This window comes from Vigna radiata, chromosome 9 (genome assembly GCF_000741045.1).
Source record: "Vigna radiata var. radiata cultivar VC1973A chromosome 9, Vradiata_ver6, whole genome shotgun sequence".
In the NCBI taxonomy this organism is placed as follows: Eukaryota; Viridiplantae; Streptophyta; class Magnoliopsida; order Fabales; family Fabaceae; genus Vigna; species Vigna radiata.
Genome location: NC_028359.1, coordinates 6,661,322 through 6,683,269, shown reverse-complemented (window position 1 = coordinate 6,683,269; position 21,948 = coordinate 6,661,322). Strand labels below are relative to the sequence as shown.

The 21,948-nt window shown below is 32.5% G+C and overlaps 2 protein-coding genes across 4 annotated transcripts; one reads left to right on the top strand and one right to left on the bottom strand.

Moving 5' to 3' along the window:
* The first annotated feature begins 7,537 nt into the window (after positions 1–7,537).
* On the top strand, positions 7,538–14,344 carry LOC106774178 (probable serine/threonine-protein kinase At5g41260). Of its 3 annotated transcripts, none has more exons than XM_014661065.2 (11): positions 7,538–7,999; positions 8,766–8,904; positions 8,994–9,214; positions 9,691–9,826; positions 10,734–10,867; positions 10,943–11,048; positions 11,213–11,298; positions 11,772–11,960; positions 12,818–12,970; positions 13,151–13,264; positions 13,596–14,344. In XM_014661065.2, exons 2-11 carry the CDS (start codon positions 8,823–8,825, stop codon positions 13,848–13,850), a joined length of 1,476 nt encoding a protein of 491 aa, XP_014516551.1. In that variant the 5' UTR covers positions 7,538–7,999; positions 8,766–8,822; the 3' UTR covers positions 13,851–14,344. The 3 variants fall into 3 exon arrangements, with proteins under 3 accessions (XP_014516551.1, XP_022641719.1, XP_014516552.1); XM_022785998.1 differs by having other exon boundaries at positions 8,653–8,904; XM_014661066.2 differs by having other exon boundaries at positions 7,564–7,647.
* Positions 14,345–16,089: 1,745 nt separating this feature from the next.
* LOC106773005 (UPF0187 protein At3g61320, chloroplastic) lies at positions 16,090–19,861 on the bottom strand. Its single transcript, XM_014659666.2, has 4 exons — positions 18,914–19,861; positions 18,088–18,255; positions 17,068–17,274; positions 16,090–16,549 (listed from the first exon to the last, which is right to left on the bottom strand). Exons 1-4 carry the CDS (start codon positions 19,595–19,597, stop codon positions 16,373–16,375), a joined length of 1,236 nt encoding a protein of 411 aa, XP_014515152.1. The 5' UTR covers positions 19,598–19,861; the 3' UTR covers positions 16,090–16,372.
* Between the last annotated feature and the right edge of the window lie 2,087 nt (positions 19,862–21,948).

Here is a 21,948-nt window from a genome sequence, read left to right as displayed (position 1 = left end):
AAAATCATGAAAAATATATTATTTCATCAAAATATCATCATTTAAATTTACAACTCAAGATACTAGCACACCCTTATACCTATGAAACTCATAAAATTATGATAAAAAAGTATTATTTCATCAAAATATTGTCATTCTAAAAAACACCATTTGAAATCCTATAAAACAAATTATTGCATATCCAAAATATTTTCTTTAAAAAATAAAATAAAATCTATAATGTGATTAATGTTCAAGGCTTTTTTTGAAAATAAATAAAACTTTTTCCAATTATCTTTTTCTTTAACAAATCAATAAAACAAATAAATAAATAGAAAAAAATCACATAAATAAATACACAACATCATTAACAAGCAACTTCTTTAGTCAAAAGTGAAACAATCGCTCAAACGAACAACCTACCTAGTTATGATAGAACAAAATACTCCTAAAGGGTAGTCTCCCTAATTAAAAATGGAACATATTACACTCATAGGACAACCTCCTTGACTATGTTAAATTCAATCACAAACATACATTCACAATTAAGAAAATGTGTTCACCTTAAAAAAAAAAAAAAAAGAAACCCACATTTTGAACTCATGCACCCAAGTACTCAGGCAATTTCATAAAATCTCATTCTTATAACTTTAAACAACCAATTGAAAATATCCATCAAAATCCAAAAGATCATTGTTCTTAAACTCAAAACACACACATTATCCAAAACAATTGTAAGTTTTCTCGGATCTCAACATCATTAAAAAAAACATCTTTCCAACATCAAAGAATAATAACAAAAACAATTATCAACATAAACCAAAACTCAATTAACCTTTTTCATAGCAAAACCCACATAACAATGATATAGACTCAATTCACACATAAAAGAAATATCAAGACTAATTAGTTTTTGAAATTTAATACGTAAACCTTCAAAAATTTTCTCTATATCGTATGTCACGTTCTTTCTCACCAAATATAATACTCACTCACTTGTTTAATATATATATATATATATATATATATATATATATATATATATATATATATATAAGGGTTTGTTAACACGTGTACGTCTGTTTTTCAGTTGGTACGTTTTAACAATGTGTACCGAATTATAGTAGACAAAAATACCCTCATTTATCATGGACTTTAAGTTTTAAGGTCAAGGATATTTAAATAATTTTCATTCTCAAAACTAAAAAAAAAAAAAAGAAACCCCCAAACCCTTACTCAGATCTCTCATTCCTCTCAACCCTTTCTCTTTCATCTCTCTCACTCCAACATTTTCTCTGTCATCCGTACTGTTGCCCCAATTGAAAAAAAAAATCAGAAACCCTTGCCTAACCCTAATACACCTTCCTCACTTATCCAATTTGTTTCTCTCTCGTCTCCATACTCTCCCTCAGCCACACACAACAACCCGTGACATCGTAATTTGTTGCTCTTACTCTGTTCGTTCATTTGGAGGATGTGTTATATATTTTCCCTTCTTATTATTATTAAATTTCATTTTTAAATTAAATCATGTAAATAAAACCTTCATAAATCAATTAAATTTTTATACATTATTTACACATCTACACCACATTTCATTATATTTTTAAAGAACAAGATATTTCCCTCTATTGTTCTTTTCCCTTTACACAAAGTGGTTTTTTTTCCTCTCTATTGGTATGGGATACATGATGTAAGATTACAACCTAGAATTGAAAGAATTGTACTCCTAGGGAGTTCTTCTATACCTATTTCTTTAATTTCCTTATGTCCCTTTTNTANNACTGAATCAACTTCTACAGGCGTTTAGAATAAACTTTAACCACTGTGCAAGATAAAAAACAGTAAAAATCATTTTTTACCTTTGAGATTTGGAAAGAGTAACATAAAGTGACAAAGTTTATATTCATTTTACACACATTAATAAATATAAAATGATTATAAAAGAGTAAACTTTTTCAATTTTTAAAAAATATCTCTAATTCAAATTACCACCACCATCTTCAATTGGGTTGAGATGAGAGAAAAAATGTTGGAGTGATGACAGAAAATGTTGAGATGAGAGAGAAAATATCTCTAATGACAAAGGGTTTCTGATTTTTTTTTTCAATTGGGGCAACAATAGGGATGACAAATAAAATGTTGGAGTGAGAGAGATGACAGAGAAAATGTTGGAGTGAGATAAATGAAAGAGAAAGGGTTGAGAGGAATGAGGGAGGCGAGTAAGGATTTGGGGGTTTCTTTTTTTTTTTTTTTAGTTTTGAGAATGAAAATTATTTAAATTTCCTTTACCTTTAAAACTTAGAATCCATGATAAATGAGGGTAATTTTGTCTACTATAATCCGGTACACATTTTGTTTACTATCTTCCGTTACTTTTCCATTGAAACTTAATAAATGCTTCTCTGCGCCACCATCATTCTAACTTTAAGTCCGACCGACCGGTCCCACCGGTCATCCTGTATGCGGGCTTTATTCCCTCCGATCCCTCCGGTCAGTCTAACCGATCCCTTACACTACAATATATATATATATATATATATATATATATATATATATATATATATATATATATATATATTCACACATAATATACAATCATAATAAGAGGACAAAATCACAACCAAATAGAAAATAGAATAAGTTAAAAAAAAATTAAATACAATTTATGTTAAATTTATTATAAATATGCACACTTCTTAAACAGTCTCCTGAGACTAAGGAATCTCCTTCAACTTTGACCACCTAAATACCATTATCTATGTAAGTTTGAATGTTTAATGTAGTTGGGATGGCCTCACACCGAAATCTCTGCTCAACACATTCATTAACACTATCAATATGAAATATCTCCTTAAAAATTGTCATATTCACACATAAGATAAAAAGAATCCAAATCTCAATAGATTTTTAGGTCTTACTCAACCACACATTTATGGCATGATATGATTTTGATTTTACTCAATCACACTCTTAAAATCCACCATTAAAATATGTTCTTAAACTCTAGTTCTTGCGCAAGCATCAAGTGATTCATTTCCTAAGTTTGTTCTTCACTTAAAATTGAAACTCACTTAATGAATCATTTTCTTGTTCAGTGAGACGCCCATAGAGGTATGCTGGACCAATCAGATATAAACTCGCCTAATGATTAAGCCACTTGGACTCACTAGATTTTTTCAAAAAAAAAAAAAACAAATCGTCCAACGAGGTTCACTTGCTCACAATCTGGAAGCATGTTTTGCTAGGCTTTCCCAATGAGTCTTATCTCAACCAATGAGTGACCCATATGAGCTCATTAGATTGATCAATTTCATTTTTGTCCAATGAACCACTTGTTCGTTCAACGAGTCTACATAAAAACAAAGACTCAACAAATCTATCAGATCATTTATTTGGTCCATCTAATGACTCTTAAATTTTTCTTAGTTTATAAATAACATGCATACAAGTTCAAACTGCTTTTGATAGACTAAATTAACCAAAATGATACATCTTAAGTAGTTCAACAATCACAATTCACATGCATTTTACAATTTTAAAACTACTTCAACTTAAGTCGCATATCAATCAATCATACTAATTCATCAATATTAAACATATCAATTCATACCTTAATGCATAAAAACATTACTAACTTATCTAGATTAGGAGATTCCTAACTTAATTGTGACTTCTAACAACTTTAGCACCTATAGTTGCTATCTATACAAAATAAATAAATAAATAATTTGATTATATCTTAACAATCGATAAACAAGATCCATCTAAAACTCTTTTAAACCATATACAAACATCACAAGTCACAAATAACACAAAAAAGAAAATAACTCAAATGAAAGTAAAAGATGAACTTATTCTATTTTCAATAATGATAGAATGGACTTGTAATATTAACAACAAAGACACTAACTATTATTTCTAATATTTAAACAAATGAAAAATAAAGAAAAAAATTTAGAAAAAAAATAAAAAAATAATTTAGAAATGAATTTCAGATAACTAGTGATTCCTATGAAATAAAATTCCATAGTTTGTAAATGTTATTTATTATTTCCACGAATTTAACTTTGATCAAAAGGAGTTTTCAATGCTACAAAATTTGCAACAGCGAAACTTACACCACAGAGCATAAGAAATATTTTTAATATACTTTTTAAATATATTATTATTAGTAGTAAAAAAAAGACTCTCATTAACTCATCATGATTTTATGTTTTGAAAGGAAGAACCTTTTACAAAACAATGACTTATAGTTTGAATTCATAGCAGAAATGCTTCACATTTAGTTTGATGGTATATCACCTAGTAATTATGTTTTGGGTTAAATATGTTTTTAGTCCCTATACTTTGGAGCGATTTTGGTTTTAGTCCCTTTTTCAAACTATAGTACAATTTAGTCCTTCAACTTTAAAAAACTCTGGTTTTAGTCCTTTTTACCAAATTTTTTTAACTTTATTTGTTGTTTCAAGCACGTTACATTATAGCATTTGGATTGTTTACACTGTTTGACACATTTTTGCTCCAATGTTAACTGAGAAACGCGTTTAAAACAGTAAATAAAGTTTAAAAAATTTGGTAAAAAGGACTAAAACCAGAGTTTTCTAAAGTTGAAGAACTAAATTGTACTATAGTTTGAAAGAGAGACTAAAACCAAAATCGCTCCAAAGTATAGGAACTAAAAACATATTTAACCCTTGTGTTTTGAATACAAGACATTATAAAAATACTTAAGGAAACTCCAAGATAATTTTTATCAAAAGGGTACATTGTCCTCCTTGTTTCTATGTGGAGTAATTTTACTAATATATTTATAATTTGTTTAGACATAATTTTAAAAATGTAATTTATAAAAGGTTGAAATATTTTATGATAAAATATATTGTTTTGGATGTAAAGTTTAATAAAATTGAAAATTTAAAAATTCATACAAGTAATTTAATTACTTAATATTAGAAAATTTTAACATTTTCCTAAAATTTAATAACTTTGAAATTTTTAACAACAATTTTTTTTATGTTAATATCATAGAAGTTTCTTTCTAATTAAAATTGATTAGGGTTATTATTCAATAGTCATTATACTAAGATTTTTACTTTCATATATGTAATGTTATTTTTTCGGTTTAGATAATATTATGGTTTATATATTTAGGTTTATGATACATTTTAATCATTATATTTTTTATTTAATTAAGTCTTAAATTTTTAAATAAAGTGAATTTATAACCTTTGTGTCAAATTGGTGTTAATCTATTTAGAATGTGTCATTTATTAAAATTTAGACGGTGTCATGTATCAAATTGTTTGAAATATATTACTTGTAAAAATATGGAAGTGTCACGTATTAAACTATATAGATCATGATCTTAATTTTAATATATGGTATTTTAAATATTTTAAATAGTATTAAAATCAATTTTATGGAAGAGACGAAATTAAATATATGTAATAAATATTGAAATTAAATTGAATAAGAAAAATGAATCAATTATAATCCAAAACAAAATTACCAAGTCTATTTTTCAACTTTGTGCATTTTTTTTAATAACAGTATTTTTCAACAAATGTTAAATGTTATTCTTTCAAATTAGTGTTCAGAGATTTTTTGATATCATTGACATAACTATTTTAAGGTTATTGATGGGTAGGATATTTTTTTAATTAATGTCATTAAAATTAATTTTTTGTTCAATAAAAATCAAACTTTTCAGTCAAAATTTTAATATATATTATTTTCTAATTGCCATAATTTAAATGATGTGTTTCAATGTACATAAATAATTTTCTAAATATTTGTTTTCAGTTTCCCTTTCTTAAAATATATATGTAATGAAGGGTAAAAAAATAAATTTGGAGGTGGAAGGAGAAAAGAGAAAGGTATAGGAAGGAACACTCTTGGTATGAACTATATTTTTGTATTGAAATTTCTAATTGTCATTTTTAGTCAATTGATAATAACTACTTTTCCTATCAATAAAGATGTTATTTAATGATAGTTTTTATATTTTGTAATAATTATTTAAATAAAAATAAATGAAATTTAATAACCTTAAATGATTTTATCTAAATAAAACATTTAAAAAATTTAATAATTTTTTTTTTTAATTGTAAAGTTCCTCAGGTTAAGGTTTCTTTGTTATAGTTTTGGTTGTAACTTGAGTGCTTATTTAGTTTGGTATTTGATGTAGATATCAAACCATTTGTTTCAGCTTGTCACTTTGTGTATGTGAATGATGCCACCCTTTACCACCTGTAATAAGGTGTGACATGGTCAACAGCATTAATTAAGAACATTTGATCTTTGAAATGTCATATATATATATATATATATATATATATATATATATATGACAACTGCAATATAATTAATGGTAATAATAAGCCACCTATTAGAATGATTTGAGCATGAGAAATCCTGCTGGAATGGTTAGACTTAAACATAATCATTTCGTGTTTTTCAAAAAGCAAGACAGATACAAGCAAAATTTCTACACTGTTAAATTAAACATTATTAACAATGTGGAAAGGATACATACCTTCAACTGCATACATAATAAGAGTCTTAAGGGAACATTTTTCAACCAGTTTCAGTTATTGTTCCTCAGTAAACATGGAAAGAAAACATGATGAAAGAACATTATTTTTTCATGATACTGTTAAGCTTTCATAGTAAACTAAAAATGTAAAACTCTTTTAAGTTCAATTATTAACAAATACAACATTACTTGTTAAGTTTTTATATGGTTGCAGTGACAACAAACTTGATATTATTTTGTATGTCTCTTTAGCACTGTTTCAATTTTTAGTGGTTGCAGAAATGATGACCATGTTTATTACAACAGTATTATTATTATTATTATTTATTTCCATTAAAAATGTTACAAATAAAATCTTCCCCTTAAACTTAATTAGTAGCATTATCCTTTCTCTTTTCTTTAGTTTTTGTAAAATGCATACATTGATTGGTTGATATGCCAGCAATAAATATTTGACTTGATAAGCTTTAGCCATGACAGATAATCTTCCAAAACAATTGGCGGTGGAAATATAATATATATATATATATATATATATATATATATATATATATATATATATATAATCATACTTTGACCAGGTACTGGGGAGTAAAATTTTAGTTAAAAGAAAGAAAATAATTAGTTATAATTCAATGGCTCATAATTATAACTCAATGGGCACGTTTAATTTCTGTTAACTGTTACTAATGAGTTCTTAGATTGTAAATATATCTCTGTAAAGTTTTATCAAATGATCCTAATCTCAATTATTTATTGATATAGAAAGTAATATTTTACTGCAACCAACCATCTTATAAGAAATTTTAGCAATAAAAAGCAAAACTTGAAACACTGGAAATGATAAAATAAAATAAAATGTACAAGCAAATGTGTTATGCCAACAAATTCTTAATAAAAAATTGTTTAAATAACATACAGATTCCTGATCTTGAACATATACTCATGACATACACTCATGACATGTCGGTAATAATTGATTTGTTTATTTATTTATTAAAACCAAAAAGGCTAAAAAAGAAAATGTCAGAAAACCAAAGCCATAGCTCTATCATTCATCACCATCTTCTTCTTATTCTTCTGCTTCTCAACAGATCTTCAGTTCAGCTTTGAGTTCTCACCAAAAACCTGTATTTTTCTTCTCTCAAGTTGATTTTGTTCATAAAAAAGAAAAAAACTGAATTTTTTATATTGTGGGGTTTGAGCATTTTACTTGATCTGTTGGAACTGAGAGGGGGTGATTTGTAAAATCCTGATTTTCTGAGGAGAAAAGATTATTGGGGTTTGGTTGGATCGAGGGAAAGACTTGAACTTTGCAGATTGCAAAACGAGGTTCTATGGGAGCGAAAATGTGGATCTTGTAAAAAAGGTGTTGATTTGATCGAGAAAGAAAAGAAAAGAAGGAAAAAGACACATTTTTTCAGCTCCAGGTGGTTCGACTTTTTCCTCTGCCATTGGAGAAGATTAGAAGAAGTTTAAAAGGTGAAGTAGCCTTTTGAGTAGGTTGAAAAAGTTGGTGCTTTTTGCTCAACATTTTGGTTATGAAGACTTGAGTGTAACTGAGTTGACTTGAAGCAAAAAAACCAAAAAACATAGATAGAAAATATGGATGTTAAAATATTATTAGGTAGGCTATCATATGAAGTTAAATCTTCAACATATGAGTGTTTGTGTTTTATTTTAACTTACACATTTTGAGGAATGCAGTAATTCTTCATGTCTGATGTTCTTTAGCTTTTAATGCTAAGGTGGTAGTAGTTAGACTGTCATACTTAAAGAGCATCTTAATTGGGGTTGTTGCTGTCATTAGTTGTGGTTGTGAGAACATGAACTTGTCTACAAAAGTACTCGAATTCCATCTTATGCTTAAATGAAGATGTACTTTTCGGTTTGTTGTGCTTTTATGGGTTGTTAATTTTTTACGCTGCTTATTCCTTCCAAAAGATTCCTGATGTTCGTAAAATCTGGAAAACAAGTACAGAATCTACAGATTATTCATTTTCAATTGCTTGATTGTTTGTATTGAAATATTTGAAGATCATGTTGATAAATAATTTGTGCTATAGTCAAATGATTTTTGTTCACATAAGGAAAGCTTTTGAAGTGATTCACAGACAATTCTGGCTTTGTTACAGATACATAAGCTGTGGTATCAAAGCCAAATATGAATTTGTCTTGTGACAGTGCATAGGGTTGATAAGGTCCAGGTGGATCTGAGTGGCTGATTGTCATTTTCAAATATTTTCAGTAAAGACTGGCTCGTCATTGAAAGTGGAAGAGGTTTTCATTACTTCAGCCTGTCAAAATGGGTATTCAGTGTTCCAGACTCATGCCATGCTGTGTGGATTCACAAGTTAAGGCATCTGTTATTGAAACTCCAGATGCTGGTGGGTAAAGTGACACTCTAATGCCTTATATAGTTCCAGATGAAATTATAAGGAAATATGATATATGCTTATTTGAACATTTGTTCCAGAAATTGAGGATAGTAGTGAGGTCAGTAACTGGCCTACATTCCGGGAATTTACACTTGAGCAACTCAAGAATGCAACATCTGGTTTTGCTGTTGAGAACATTGTATCTGAACATGGAGAGAAGGCTCCCAATGTTGTTTATAAAGGAAAACTTGAGAATCAAATGAGGATTGCGGTTAAGCGGTTTAACAGGAATGCTTGGCCGGATGCGCGGCAGTTTTTGGTAAATTCATCTGCTCCATTTGGTTTCTTCTCCAACCTTGCTTTTAACTGTATATTGTCCTGGTCATGACCTTGCATTGCACAAATGCATTATTTATGTGCTCTGCATTACTCAAATGAGCGGTATAGATATGGACTAGTGCCAGTGAACCATCTGTGAAAAATGATAAAGAAATCATAGTAAGTTCTCTGAGTTCTTTTTGGCCATAATCAAGTTTTCAAACGGGTAATAAGCTGTCCTATATACTCTTCCAATGTTGCCTGGTTATTTTTTGCTGTTTTGGTCACATGCAAGTGTGCCTAATGCTTAACATTCTATCTGTATATACCAATTTTCAAAGGGCTGAATAATCCCAAATTCCTAGGTTTCATTTTGTTTGAGTTATTGGTGTGCATTTGGTTGTTCTGCTACACCTTTCTTTTTGTTTTTTGTTTTCACTTTCAATTAATCAAAACAGATTTATTTCATAACTGTAGGAGGAAGCAAGATCAGTTGGTCAGCTTCGTAACCAAAGATTGGCAAATTTGCTTGGTTGTTTTTGTGAAGGAGATGAGAGGTTGCTTGTGGCAGAATATATGCCCAATGAAACACTGGCAAAACACCTTTTCCATTGTAAGAGCTCCTTTCATGCATTTTTTTAAACTCCAAAGTATTGAAAATCTAATCAGTGCTAAATATATGGTTTATGGTTTTGTTGTTTTTGTGCTTTTCTGTGCGGTTAATGCTCTGCTTTGTTAGTGCAACATACTTGATTGGTACTTCTAACATTTTCTTTTTTTAATTTTTATGATGTTACCCACTTTTTTTAAATGTGTTTGTTGAATATCGTGTGGGGTTGGACAAACTGAACACATTATAAAAGATGCTAGTGCGGTATGTTATGATTATAATAACTTGAGTAACTTTTGATAATTACATTTTTTCCCTTTTCTCTTTAGAAGTCACTTATATAGATCTATATGCTTTTAATTAGTTAGTAATTTTTTCTTTTTTGTGATAAGTAATGAAGTGTAAACAGATTTCAGTCTTGGTTTCTGTCTGAATTGTGATTTAGGTTGTAGAGGACAACTGCTTTGATAATATTTGACTGACTACAACTTGTTGGAATATTGCTGTTTATAAAACTTTGTTTTAACTGTCAAATTTTGAAGAAGTGCACTTGTAAAATGAATGTCAATATCTATGAAGACTTCTATATAAATATACTGTATTGGGAAGTGTCTAAAATTATGCTAGATGATGGAAGTAATGTCTTTTGTAATACTAATTTTTTAGAGTCAGTCTTTACATGGTTTCCCAAACAGTGTATATTTTAGTCCTTCAAAGTCTGATAAAAACATTGTAAGATAGATCTTATACTAAGCTTATGTGGCATACATCTATATTTCATGAGGTTTGCTCCCCTTACTCTTCTAATCTTGTATTTGTTTTTCTATGTTGTTATGATTGTGATGTTGGAATGATACTTTGAACACCAGATCCCTCAAATTATTAATAATGTGGTCATGTGTCTAATCAGGGGAAACACAACCCATGAAATGGGCAATGCGACTAAGAGTTGTTCTACATCTTGCACAAGCTCTAGAGTACTGCACAAGCAAAGGACGAGCTCTCTATCATGACCTTAATGCATATAGAGTTCTTTTTGATGAGGTAAGTTTTTGTGTATTCCCTTTTTGTACACATTCCAATAATTAAATTAATAAAAAATGTGTTAGAACTTTGCAGGATGGTAATCCCAGGCTTTCGAGTTTTGGTCTTATGAAAAACAGCAGGGATGGGAAAAGTTATAGCACAAATTTGGCATTTACTCCTCCAGAGTATCTCAGAACTGGTATGCCATATAATACCTTTTCTTTTTTGTTAATTTGGCCTTCTTGCTCATGTTTAACTCTATAATATTGAAATGAGTATCTGTTTTGCATTTGAAAATTTACAAATGTTTGTGTTATGTAGAGATGAGCAATACATGATTTCTTGTATGTCTTTGTTTTGTAGGGAGAGTAACACCAGAGAGTGTAATATATAGCTTTGGCACTCTTCTGCTTGACCTTCTCAGTGGGAAGCATATCCCCCCAAGTCATGTAAGTAATTCTTACCAATCGGTAAAGAATATGAGTGCAGGTTGATTACAATGACTTGTGAGCTTAGTTTAGGTCCTATAAATGTCCCCAGTGAGTCTTATTTGTTTGGTTGGTAGACTCAATTTTTTAATGTCCATGAATTTTCCTTTTCTTTTTTTTCCTAATAAAACAAATGTGCTAATGCCAACAATCCAGAAGTTTAAGTTTAATCATGGAAATTTAACAGGTTTCTTTTCTTGTTTTGATGCTAAAATCCTTGAACAAAATGTTTATTAAAAAGAAGGTTGTGGTGGTCACAAGATCATCCCCAATTTTCCTTCCCTGATTTGAAATTTTCTTAACAAGAATGAAGTCCATTCAAATCCTTATTCTCCCCTCCCATATCTTCCATCCACAACATACCATTAATAGCTAATTCTATAATACTATATTGTATGTAAACTTGCATGTGATTAATAGAAAATTCGGTGCAGGCGCTTGATGTCATTCGTGGAAGAAACATTCAGATGCTGACAGATTCTTGTTTGGAAGGACAATTTTCTGATGATGATGGAACTGAGTTAGTACGCCTGGCGTCTCGATGTTTACAATACGAACCTAGAGAACGGCCTAATCCAAAGTCATTGGCAGCTGCTTTGGCTCCTCTTCAAAAGGAAACAGAGGTTGGTTTAGTATTTTTATGTAATTGTTAGGAATCATGTACTAGTAGTAATCAACGAGTATCTTGTTTGCTTAGTGCAAGTTGCTTTGTAGGGGATATTCATAAATTGGTCTAATTCAATGCAAACTGCAGAAACTAAACTGAGCAAACTGAAAACTAAATAAACTAAAAACTGAAAGAATTGAGAGGAAGAAATATTAGATTGAAACAGATTTCAAATATAATTTTAAACACTGATTTGACCCAAATTCAACTTATCCACATAATTTTATTTATAACATAATCCTGTAACTTATAATACTGTAGAAAAACCCTAAAATATATTTAAAAAGGAACAGAGGTAGTACTGATTCACTATGTTTTTTAGATTTATTTAATATAAACTGCATGTTTAGAATTTATATATGAAGGTATAATTCAATCCAATACCACTTTTAAGTAGTCTGTATTAGAGATCATATTAAATCAATCTAAATGGAAAAAGAGCTTATTTTTAGGGTTATGTTATATGAATTTTTACTTAGAAACCGATCAAAACTGAAGAATAAACACTGTATTTGTTTATATATTTCAAGTGACCTCAAATGGTTGTGTGGAGAAAACCAGATTTTGTTCTCATATCTGTTCTCTTGTAACATACGCACATCATCTCAAACACTTAAACTAACATTTATATAGGCTCTATCTTAGACTTAAGGCATATCTTTCTTATCATATCTTCATTATTCATTCAGGTTATCATATTTTTGCGCACTATCCATGACATACAGATCACAACAGCTTGGTTAATCAATTTGGAAGTTCAAGTTATGATTATTTTTTTCTTAACAATATTCATTTATTCTCATTTATTTCTAGGTTCCTTCACATGTCTTGATGGGCATCCAGCACAGTACTACTTTTGCCTCATTATCTCCTCTTGGTGAAGCATGCTCAAGGAAGGACTTGACTGCCATACATGAAGTTCTGGAAAATATTGGCTATAAAGATGATGAAGGAGTGGCAAATGAGGTTCTCTATCTAAATTCTATTTTACTGAGTTACTGCATATCTTTTAATTGTTGGGGTTATCTTTTTCCAGAAACCATGAACCTAATAACAAATATATACACACACAGACACACATAGATATATATGTTCTTTAAAAGAAGATGACTTGTGTATTTTCTCTACCTTTTTCTGGTATTGCAGTTATCATTTCAGATGTGGACTGATCAGATGCAAGAGACATTAAATTGCAAGAAAAAGGGGGATCTTGCTTTCCGGCAGAAAGATTTTAGACTGGCAATTGAGTGCTATACGCAGGTAGATTACTGATGTTGATAAGTTGGACTTATCTGAATTGGCTTGCACTTTTTTTATTCAGAGACTGCTGATTAGTTAAATTAGATTGCATATCACAAAATATATCTCTACCTGATTTTTAAAATAAAACTTAATCTGGTAGTGACCAGATCCTTCAGATCCACTACATGGGAGATTTTCATAATTATGAATAATGCTTTAGATTTCTTGGTAGAGATGCACACTATACCTTATGTTTAGTAAGACTATTGGTCAAGAATAAAGTTTTTTTTTTTCACTGGTGGTGACCAGATCTTTCATATTGATCTGTTATGTTCAATGTTCTATGCAGTTCATTGATGCTGGAACAATGGTTTCTCCAACAGTCTATGCAAGGCGTAGTATATGTTATCTAATCAATGACATGCCTCAGGAAGCGCTGAACGATGCAATGCAGGTGCAAGTTGTTTCTCCTGTTTGGCACATAGCATCATATCTTCAATCTGTTGCCCTCACTGCACTTGGGATGGAGAATGAAGCTCAAGCAGCACTTAAAGATGGCACAACTCTGGAATCCAAGCGAAGTGCAACTACCAAGCAAAAATGAAAAAATGTTGTACATAGACAATTTCTTGCTGATTCTGTTCCGCCTGATAACTGCTCCCACAACTATGGTTATAAAGATCATCTTGGATACCAATAGATCCACAAAAAGTTGCATGTGTTCGAAGATTTCTTCAAGAAACAAGGATTGGTTAAGTGTTTGTAACACCCCCTCCCCCTTTTTGTTGGGTCGGCTAGGATGTTCATTTAGTTCTATGATTTGATTGATTGAGCAAGCATGAATCTAAACTCTAGTAATTTTTTTGTTATTTATAAATGGTCAAAATGTGAAGAGTTAAAAGCTGTTGTTCAAACTGTGTACTTAAGTGTTCGAGTGCCAAGCAAGAGTTGCCTTTTGTCTGGTGCAAACCATTGGGTTTAGGACACCAAAATAGTGTTCATTTTCTACTGTCTTGCATCATCACCCGAAAATATTGTGAACCATGATACTACTATCTATCTTGAATTTTTCATGTCTCAATTTCTACATCAACTTTATATCCTTGTCTGTTTCTCTATTCCCTTGTCACTTTCTTTTATTCCTTAGCTATCTCTTCTTTCTCAGGGTATATGCATCATAATTCCTGAGCAATGAAGAATAAAAAACTGTTTTCTTTAGCATGAATACCTCTGCCTCAATTAAACAATCGCAGATTCATGTGGTGTAACTTGTCCCAATCAGTACTCCACGTTTTACTAACAGCAGATACCTTTTTCAAAATTGACACTTGAAGGATGACATTATTGATACTTTAATACGTATTTTTGTTAATTAGGAACATGTTTACATTTTTAATTACAGAAACAGGTGTTCTATTTTAAGTTCATGTATGCAACATTCGCATAACCCATTTTAACTTTAGTTATTCCCTGCTCAAAGTTTGCATACCCTGTTCTTGCACCTAGTCGATGAATCATCATTAAATAATAGATATTAACAAAGCTTTTGAATGCTCAGATTTGACTAATGCAACTTCTTATTTGATGGGAAAAACACCTTTTTAAATTACAATTTTGGTAGCTCAAATTCAGATAAAAGAAAAACAGAAAACATACAGATGTAGATCCATATATGGTGTAATGGTCTTATTCATGGCATTGATAGTGCTGACGAGTGAATCTACAGTTGATTCAGTCTCAACCTCTGTTCATAGCATCATTCTATTACACTACAGTTCCTACACAAGACTACCATAAATATGGTTGATCCTTGTTACTGTCGAATTTGCCTACCTAGTTTTCTTGAAATTCTACCTTTGATCCCAAAATATACTCTTTCACCGTTCTGGGTGCTGAAAGTGTGTGCTTCTTAATCTGCTATTAAGAAACTATACCATCGGAAACAAGAAAAGAAAAAGGAGTTTCCCGTAGAATTCAATTACAACGATGAAATTAAATCGAAGTTAAATCATCTGAACCAAAACATATAAGGAAAATAAGAAATCAATGTCAAGTATAAATGATTAAGTAACTCAGCAAATAGCAGAAAGCTACTCCATTGCATCAGATTCTGCTTTCCTCTCTTCAGATTCAGAAGTCTGAAGCCATCCTACCATCCCTTTCATTTTTATGGAATGATCGACTCAAAACTTAAAATGATAATGGAAGAACCAAACTGTTGTGACAACTTTCAAGAGGTCAATATCCCTATGAACCAATCTGCACTATATATAATACAACTAATCGTGACAGTGAAGGAAAGCTGTAGATAGCAGCAGTGCCAGAAACAAAGTTAAAATGGCCTCTTCTTGGGTCCATGAGGCCAATAGACACTCGTGAAAGTGAAGCAGGAGCTACAAAGTTTATAACCTCTAAGCTGTCCTTCAAGGTTAGAGATTATTATTCCATGTTACTTTAGACGACGGTATAAAGATCCTGATTACTACTGGTGAAGAGATTCTACGTAGTATTTAGAACCTTTCTAATTTGGAAGGGCAATTATATTTAATTGCAAGGCTATATAGGTTCTAAATCCGCCAAGGAAACTCCCACTTTAGACATATCTTACGGCTCAAAATTCTGCCATACAGGAATGCAACTCCAGGAAACCCTTTTGTATCATTCCTCTACATTTAATTGCAAATTTATAAGAGGCAAACTAATATAAATTTATTGTTATCAGAAATGAGAAAAACCTTATAAACCTTATTTATAAGAGGAAAACTAATATAAATCGTTAAACAGTGTTTTTTGTACTTGTGGTAGAAAAAGCTAACTTCTGGTTCGTCCTAAAAGTAGATATGTAAAAATAAAAGCCTGAATATGAATATACATTATATTTACATGATTATGAATTACGAATTTATGATATATACAGACCAGTTCAAAAGCAACAAACATTCCAAAAGCACCATTCTGGCCGATTTGAGGTACACTCTGTCGAGCTGGTGCAGGTGTTGCACAATTATCATTAGTGATTACATAACAGAACTCCTAACTACAATTAATTTGGTTAAACAAGCAGGACGTACAGAGCCACCTCAAGCAAAAATTGAAGACATTCATAGTAAAGTTCCCCCTTTCCATTTAGGAGTTGGGCCAGCCATTTGGTGAATGCTCTTCAGAGTGGCTATTTTTCTTAGCAACAAAGCGTGCATGGATTAAATTCCCGGTTGCAATTGCTTCTTGGATATCATTCTGTGCCTTTTGGCATAGTTCATCAAGTGCAAGCATTGGAAATGGCTCCTCAATGAGAACTCCAACCTACACCAATCAATTTCACATTTTTGGATTAGCTTTCCTCAAAATCAGAAATTTATTATATTTAAGAGAATCCATAAATACTTCTTCTGGTGTTCAATCAATTTAGATATGAGGGAAACCCAAATCTCATCAAACTTTGGCAACGCTCTATCAATAATGAGTGGCTGAAACTAAATTTCTAACAGTGCAAATTCAAAAGCTAATCAAAGGTGCAGTCCAACGGTCCTCCAAAACAGAAAAAAAACATTTTGTATGTACACCCCCATAAATACTTCCAAATTTTTACACAAATCAATTCTCTAAAATACAGCTGATGGGAAGAAAAGCATTGCCACAATTACTCAGAAGAAAGGAAAACCTAAACCTGTTTACCTAGTGGATTACTCAGAAGAAAGGAAAACCCAAATAATGTACAATAGCCTAAAATTAATGGTCGCATCCCAATTCTGTTGGCTGCAGTGCAATAAATTACATAACAATCTATTTGATAAATAGTCAGGGTCGGGAGAGGAACATACTTCTTCAATGCAAAACAAAGAGGCAGCGCTAATAAAAGTTGCAGGAACCACAATCCAATGACAATCGTCCCAAAGTATGATAGGTAGTGTCAGATGCCACAGGACAAGGAACCTTGATGTCAAACGAGTATATGATAATGGAATGGGAATGCCCATAAGTTGTTCACATATGCCAATTCCTTCATGGAAACAAGAGATCTTTGATTCCTGTGCCGCAATGAGGGAAGTGTTAATTGAGTCATACAGACAAGGAATTACCACATAGTGAAGTGTTAGTTAACAAATCCAAATCTAAAATACAACTTTGCTACCAAATTATTGAGTAAAAAATTTACATTCTTGACGAGTTCACATGCAACAATGCTGCTTAATTCAACATGTACAAACATGCTTACAATCAAAGGCTTTAAAAAATGGTCTGCCTCATCAAGGTTTCTGAGTCACATCATGACTATAATTGTGGCCACGTCAACTGCATTTGACTGCAAGGTTTGTTGTATCTGTTGATAATATTTTGAAAGATTAGAGTATCATATCATTTTTTTAAAAGAATATTTTTAAGTTCATGTTTATCTGAAAAAAGGATATTTCTTGTTTCTATCTTTTCGCTTGGTTCTTGTGTATAAATCTCATATATCTACTCCTAATTTCCATGTTTTCTAAGTTCTAAGTGACCTACTATTTTTTTCAACTCAACATTTTTCTCACATTTTTCAGCATTCTCTTTCTCTGAGTTCCTAGGTTTACATCAAAATATCTTACTGGTTTTAATGCCTCAACCAAAATCAAGAGGAGCTTGTTAAATCTTGTAGGAGTTGTGGACCACGCGGATAAGTCTTAATTCTGGGAGTATTATCTCACACATCCTGTTTCTGTTTATGACCAATTCAATTTGTGGGATTGCAATGCATTCATGAGATCCTGATTTTGGCCAACTATAAGAAGAAAGCACTATCAACCAGGACATTTACAACTGTTAATTTGAAACCTTGCCAACAATTCCAATTACTGCATACTTACCAGCACATTTCTTCTAGACTCCTCCAATTTCAGCAACCGAATGCTCTGCGATATAAACTCAATAATGCAGCGTGGCTGGTGCTTTGAATTCATTACCACTGCTAGATCATCCACTTCCAGCAAATGCTGAAGATCTCTCCTAATATCCGAACCATACAGCACGTGGCACTGCATTCAGACAGCAAGTTTCACTATCAACCACAACTAACAACCAACCTAAAAGTTCAATCACAAACACCATTCACATTAACATTATAAAAGGCCCAAATATATAGAACCCTAACACGTTAGACTATGTTTGAATTAAGTTTAAAAAGTACTTCTGCAAATTCGAATGCACCAAATGAAGAAGAAGAAATTGTTGTCTTCAGGTTAAAAATTGATCTAAATTTGTTGTCTTCAGATTTAGCTTTTGAGCCTGTTGTATTAACAAAACGATTCCAAATAAATTTAAAATCAGATTTTAGAGAAGCTAATGGAAAATATCTTCTATGAATTAAATAAGACAAGCTAATTTCAGTTAAGGGAGAAACTGTTTCATTTTTCCATCCTACAAGTTCTAATCGAGAAATTTTCCCAAGCAAATCTATTGCTTAAATTAAAGTTGAAAAAGTACTTTTGCTATTGAAATGCAGCAAACGAGGATAGAACTTGTTGCATCTAAAAACCTATTTTGAGCTCTTCGAACTGATTCAAACACAAACTTAGATCTAGGTTTTAGAAAACAGTCATCTAGGCTGCAATCTACCACGCGAATTGTATTGGTCTGTCCTTTTCCACAATACGAAAAATTGCGATTAGAATTGAAAGGCTCGGAAAGAGAGACCTTAAGCGCAATGGGGAAGGCGATGATGTACTGCAAAAGCGCGTGCTTAACGGAGAAGTCGGCGTTATCAACCTCGTCCAGGAAGGCGGCGGCTTGTCTGGCGAAATCGTGGGTACCGGCGATGACGTTGGTCCAGGCCTTCTTGCCCTCGACGAAGCGAGCGTAGGAGGCTTCGGTGCGGAACACAAGGAGGAGGGCGAGGGCGGGGGCGGTGAGCTGGTAGGGGAGGGAGGAGGAGTGGAGGAGGGGGAGGAAGTCGGGGAGGATATGGAGGATTAGGGCTTGGTTGTAGGAGGCGATGGCGGCGGCGAAGCCGGTGAAGAAGAGGACAGGGGGTACGAGGGAGAGGATGACGCGGGAGGAGAGGCTGGAGAGGAGGTGACGGAGGTGGCGGATGGAGCTGCGGTGGTCGCGCCAGTTCAAGTGGGTGTAGAGGGAGCGCTTCTTCTGCATGCCGCGCTCCTGCACCGTGTCGGCCCAGTCCGGGATGGAGCGGAGGAGGGAGATTAGGGCCTGGTCGGGCCCGGAGGCGGGCCCGGTAGGCAGAGAGGCGGAGATGGTGGGCTTTTTGTTGGGCTTGGGAAGGAGAAGAAGGAGGTTGTGGTTGAGAGGGCATTTTGGGCAGAAGAGAGAAGAGAAGAAGGTTGTGGGTTTGAGTTGTTGGGTTCTGGGTTGGTGGTACATTGAGTTGGAGAAGAAGAGGAAGAAGAAGAAGATGAAAAATAATAGAAAAACATGGAACACTAGTACGTTGATTATGTTAAGGTTTGGTTTTAGTATGTGGGAAATTATTATTGGGTGGCTCTGTTTCGAACCGAACTCTGTTTCAGACCAAACGAAAGTTAATCCTACGTTTCAGAAAGACTGTGAACCAAACATGTTATGTGTTGGTTGGTGGGGATGAGGAGGGTTTTAGTTTCAAAGAACCGTTGATGGCATGGTTGGTAGGTTTGTTGGAAGGTCTTGGTGATGGCTTGGTGGATAATGCACCACGTTTTTAAACCTTTTTAATTCACCTACTAAATATCTACCTATACTCAAAAAATATCTTCTAAAAGGTGTTGGATAGATTAAATAAACTACTTTGGAACTAGTTTACAAACTTAATTTGATTAGTATATTAGTGATGGCTTAAGGGATTTGATAATATAAAACATGCTTATTAACTATCTGTACATGCATTTTTGTCTTTACCTACTGCATTGTGTGTTGTCATATCTATATTTTGTGATTTGTTGCAGTTTTGGTGATTTGCAATTAAAGAAATTCATGTGTTTCAAGACAAGGTATATTAAGTTTTTGTTATAGCAACAAGCCAAAATTCCAGGAGTTTTTTCATATTCCATATTTTGTTACTTCTACAAGCCATGTCAGTTAGCCATTTGATTTCTTTTTCGTAAATAGCTAAACTAGTGTGGAAAGCTAATTATTTACTAGGAGAAATAGCACGCTCACGCTACCAAGGAGAACAGTAGACCACTAGGGAATTGATTCTCACGTGTAATATGAGAGATTCTCCTTATATTAGGTGAGAAGATAATCGATTCTTGGATGTTGAGGAAGAAAAGAGAATCGATTCTCTAGCTATTAGGTGATGACAAATTGATTCTAGCTGCAAAATGAAACAAGATAATTCATTCTCTTGAACTTCGAGTTCTTCTTCATGTCACATGAAATCTTTCACACCTAAAAGTATAAGTCATGCATGGTGGAAAAATGAAAAAAAACATCGAAAACAAAACAATAAGGTTAAATATGTCTTTTGATCCTCATATTTGTACTCAATTATCAACTGGGTCCTCATATTTTTTTTGTCCCAATTGAATCCAAATATTTGTTAATTTGAGGCAATAAAGTCATTTCCGTTAACTTGCCACTAACGTCGTTTAATTATGATGATGTGGATGCAGATATTAGTAGCTTATTTATAATGATTCAATTACATGGAATTTTGCATTTAAAAAATTAGTTTATGACATTGATATTTGCATTTAAGGATTTTTTTACTAAAATTAGTTTTTGAATGACTTTTCATCAGGTTTCTCTCTTCAAGTTTCCTTCTCCCAAGCTCCTTAACTTTTCAATTATTGATCATGACAAATCTCTCAATTGCTTCATGAGTCTGTGGATAATGCTTGTTTAGTTTAGGATTCTGTTTTAATTGATTAATTGTTTTTATTTTCTGTTTCTTGATGTTGTTATCATCGTCACCACATAGCACCGGCGGAGGGTTTTTCCTGGCAAATTAGGGTTTTACCTGCAATAGGAGGTCGCGAAGGAGGGAGCTACCGTGGCGGATTCGGTTGAGGAGGAAGGGGAAGGGAGGGATTGGGCTTGGTTTATCGTTGCTGCTACTGTTATTGTTGAGGAGAGTGAAGAGCGGTGCGTTGTTGCAGTGCGAGCAAGGTGTTCGACAGTGCTTCCCATTGAAATATCTCTTTGTCGTACTTCGATTTGAGCTTGAGTAGGGTTTGTTTCTTACGCTCTCTCCAGAGGTTTTCTGCTGTCGATTCGTTGGCCTCTGGCGACGGTGGAGCGTCGATGCGGAGGCGATTGCGCTTGAAGATGAAACTGTCGTCGTTGCAGAGCTCCCATTGGTGGTCGTCTTCCATTTTGAAAAGTGGGAGAGATCACTTTTCTTCTTAGCAAAATAACAGCTTCTAGGTACTACTAGAAAGCTACTAGTTTATGATAACAGAGCCATTGGGGGGAAGAAATAGTTTCTGATAGCATAGCCATTGATTAGGGGAAGAAATAGTTTCTGATAACAAAGTCATTGGGTGAAGAGATGGATGAAGAATGCTCTCTGATTTTCAAATCCCTAATTCCCTTTTTAATTTTGCCATGTCATCCTTTAATTTAAATAAAATTTCCACATAATTGAATCAATATAAATGAGCTATTAATGTCTGATCCACGTCAACACAATTAGACGACGTTAGTGCAAAGTTAACGGAAAGAGCTTTATTGCCTCAAATTAACAAATATTTGGATTCAATTGGGACAAAAAAAAATATGTAGACCCAGTTAAGAAT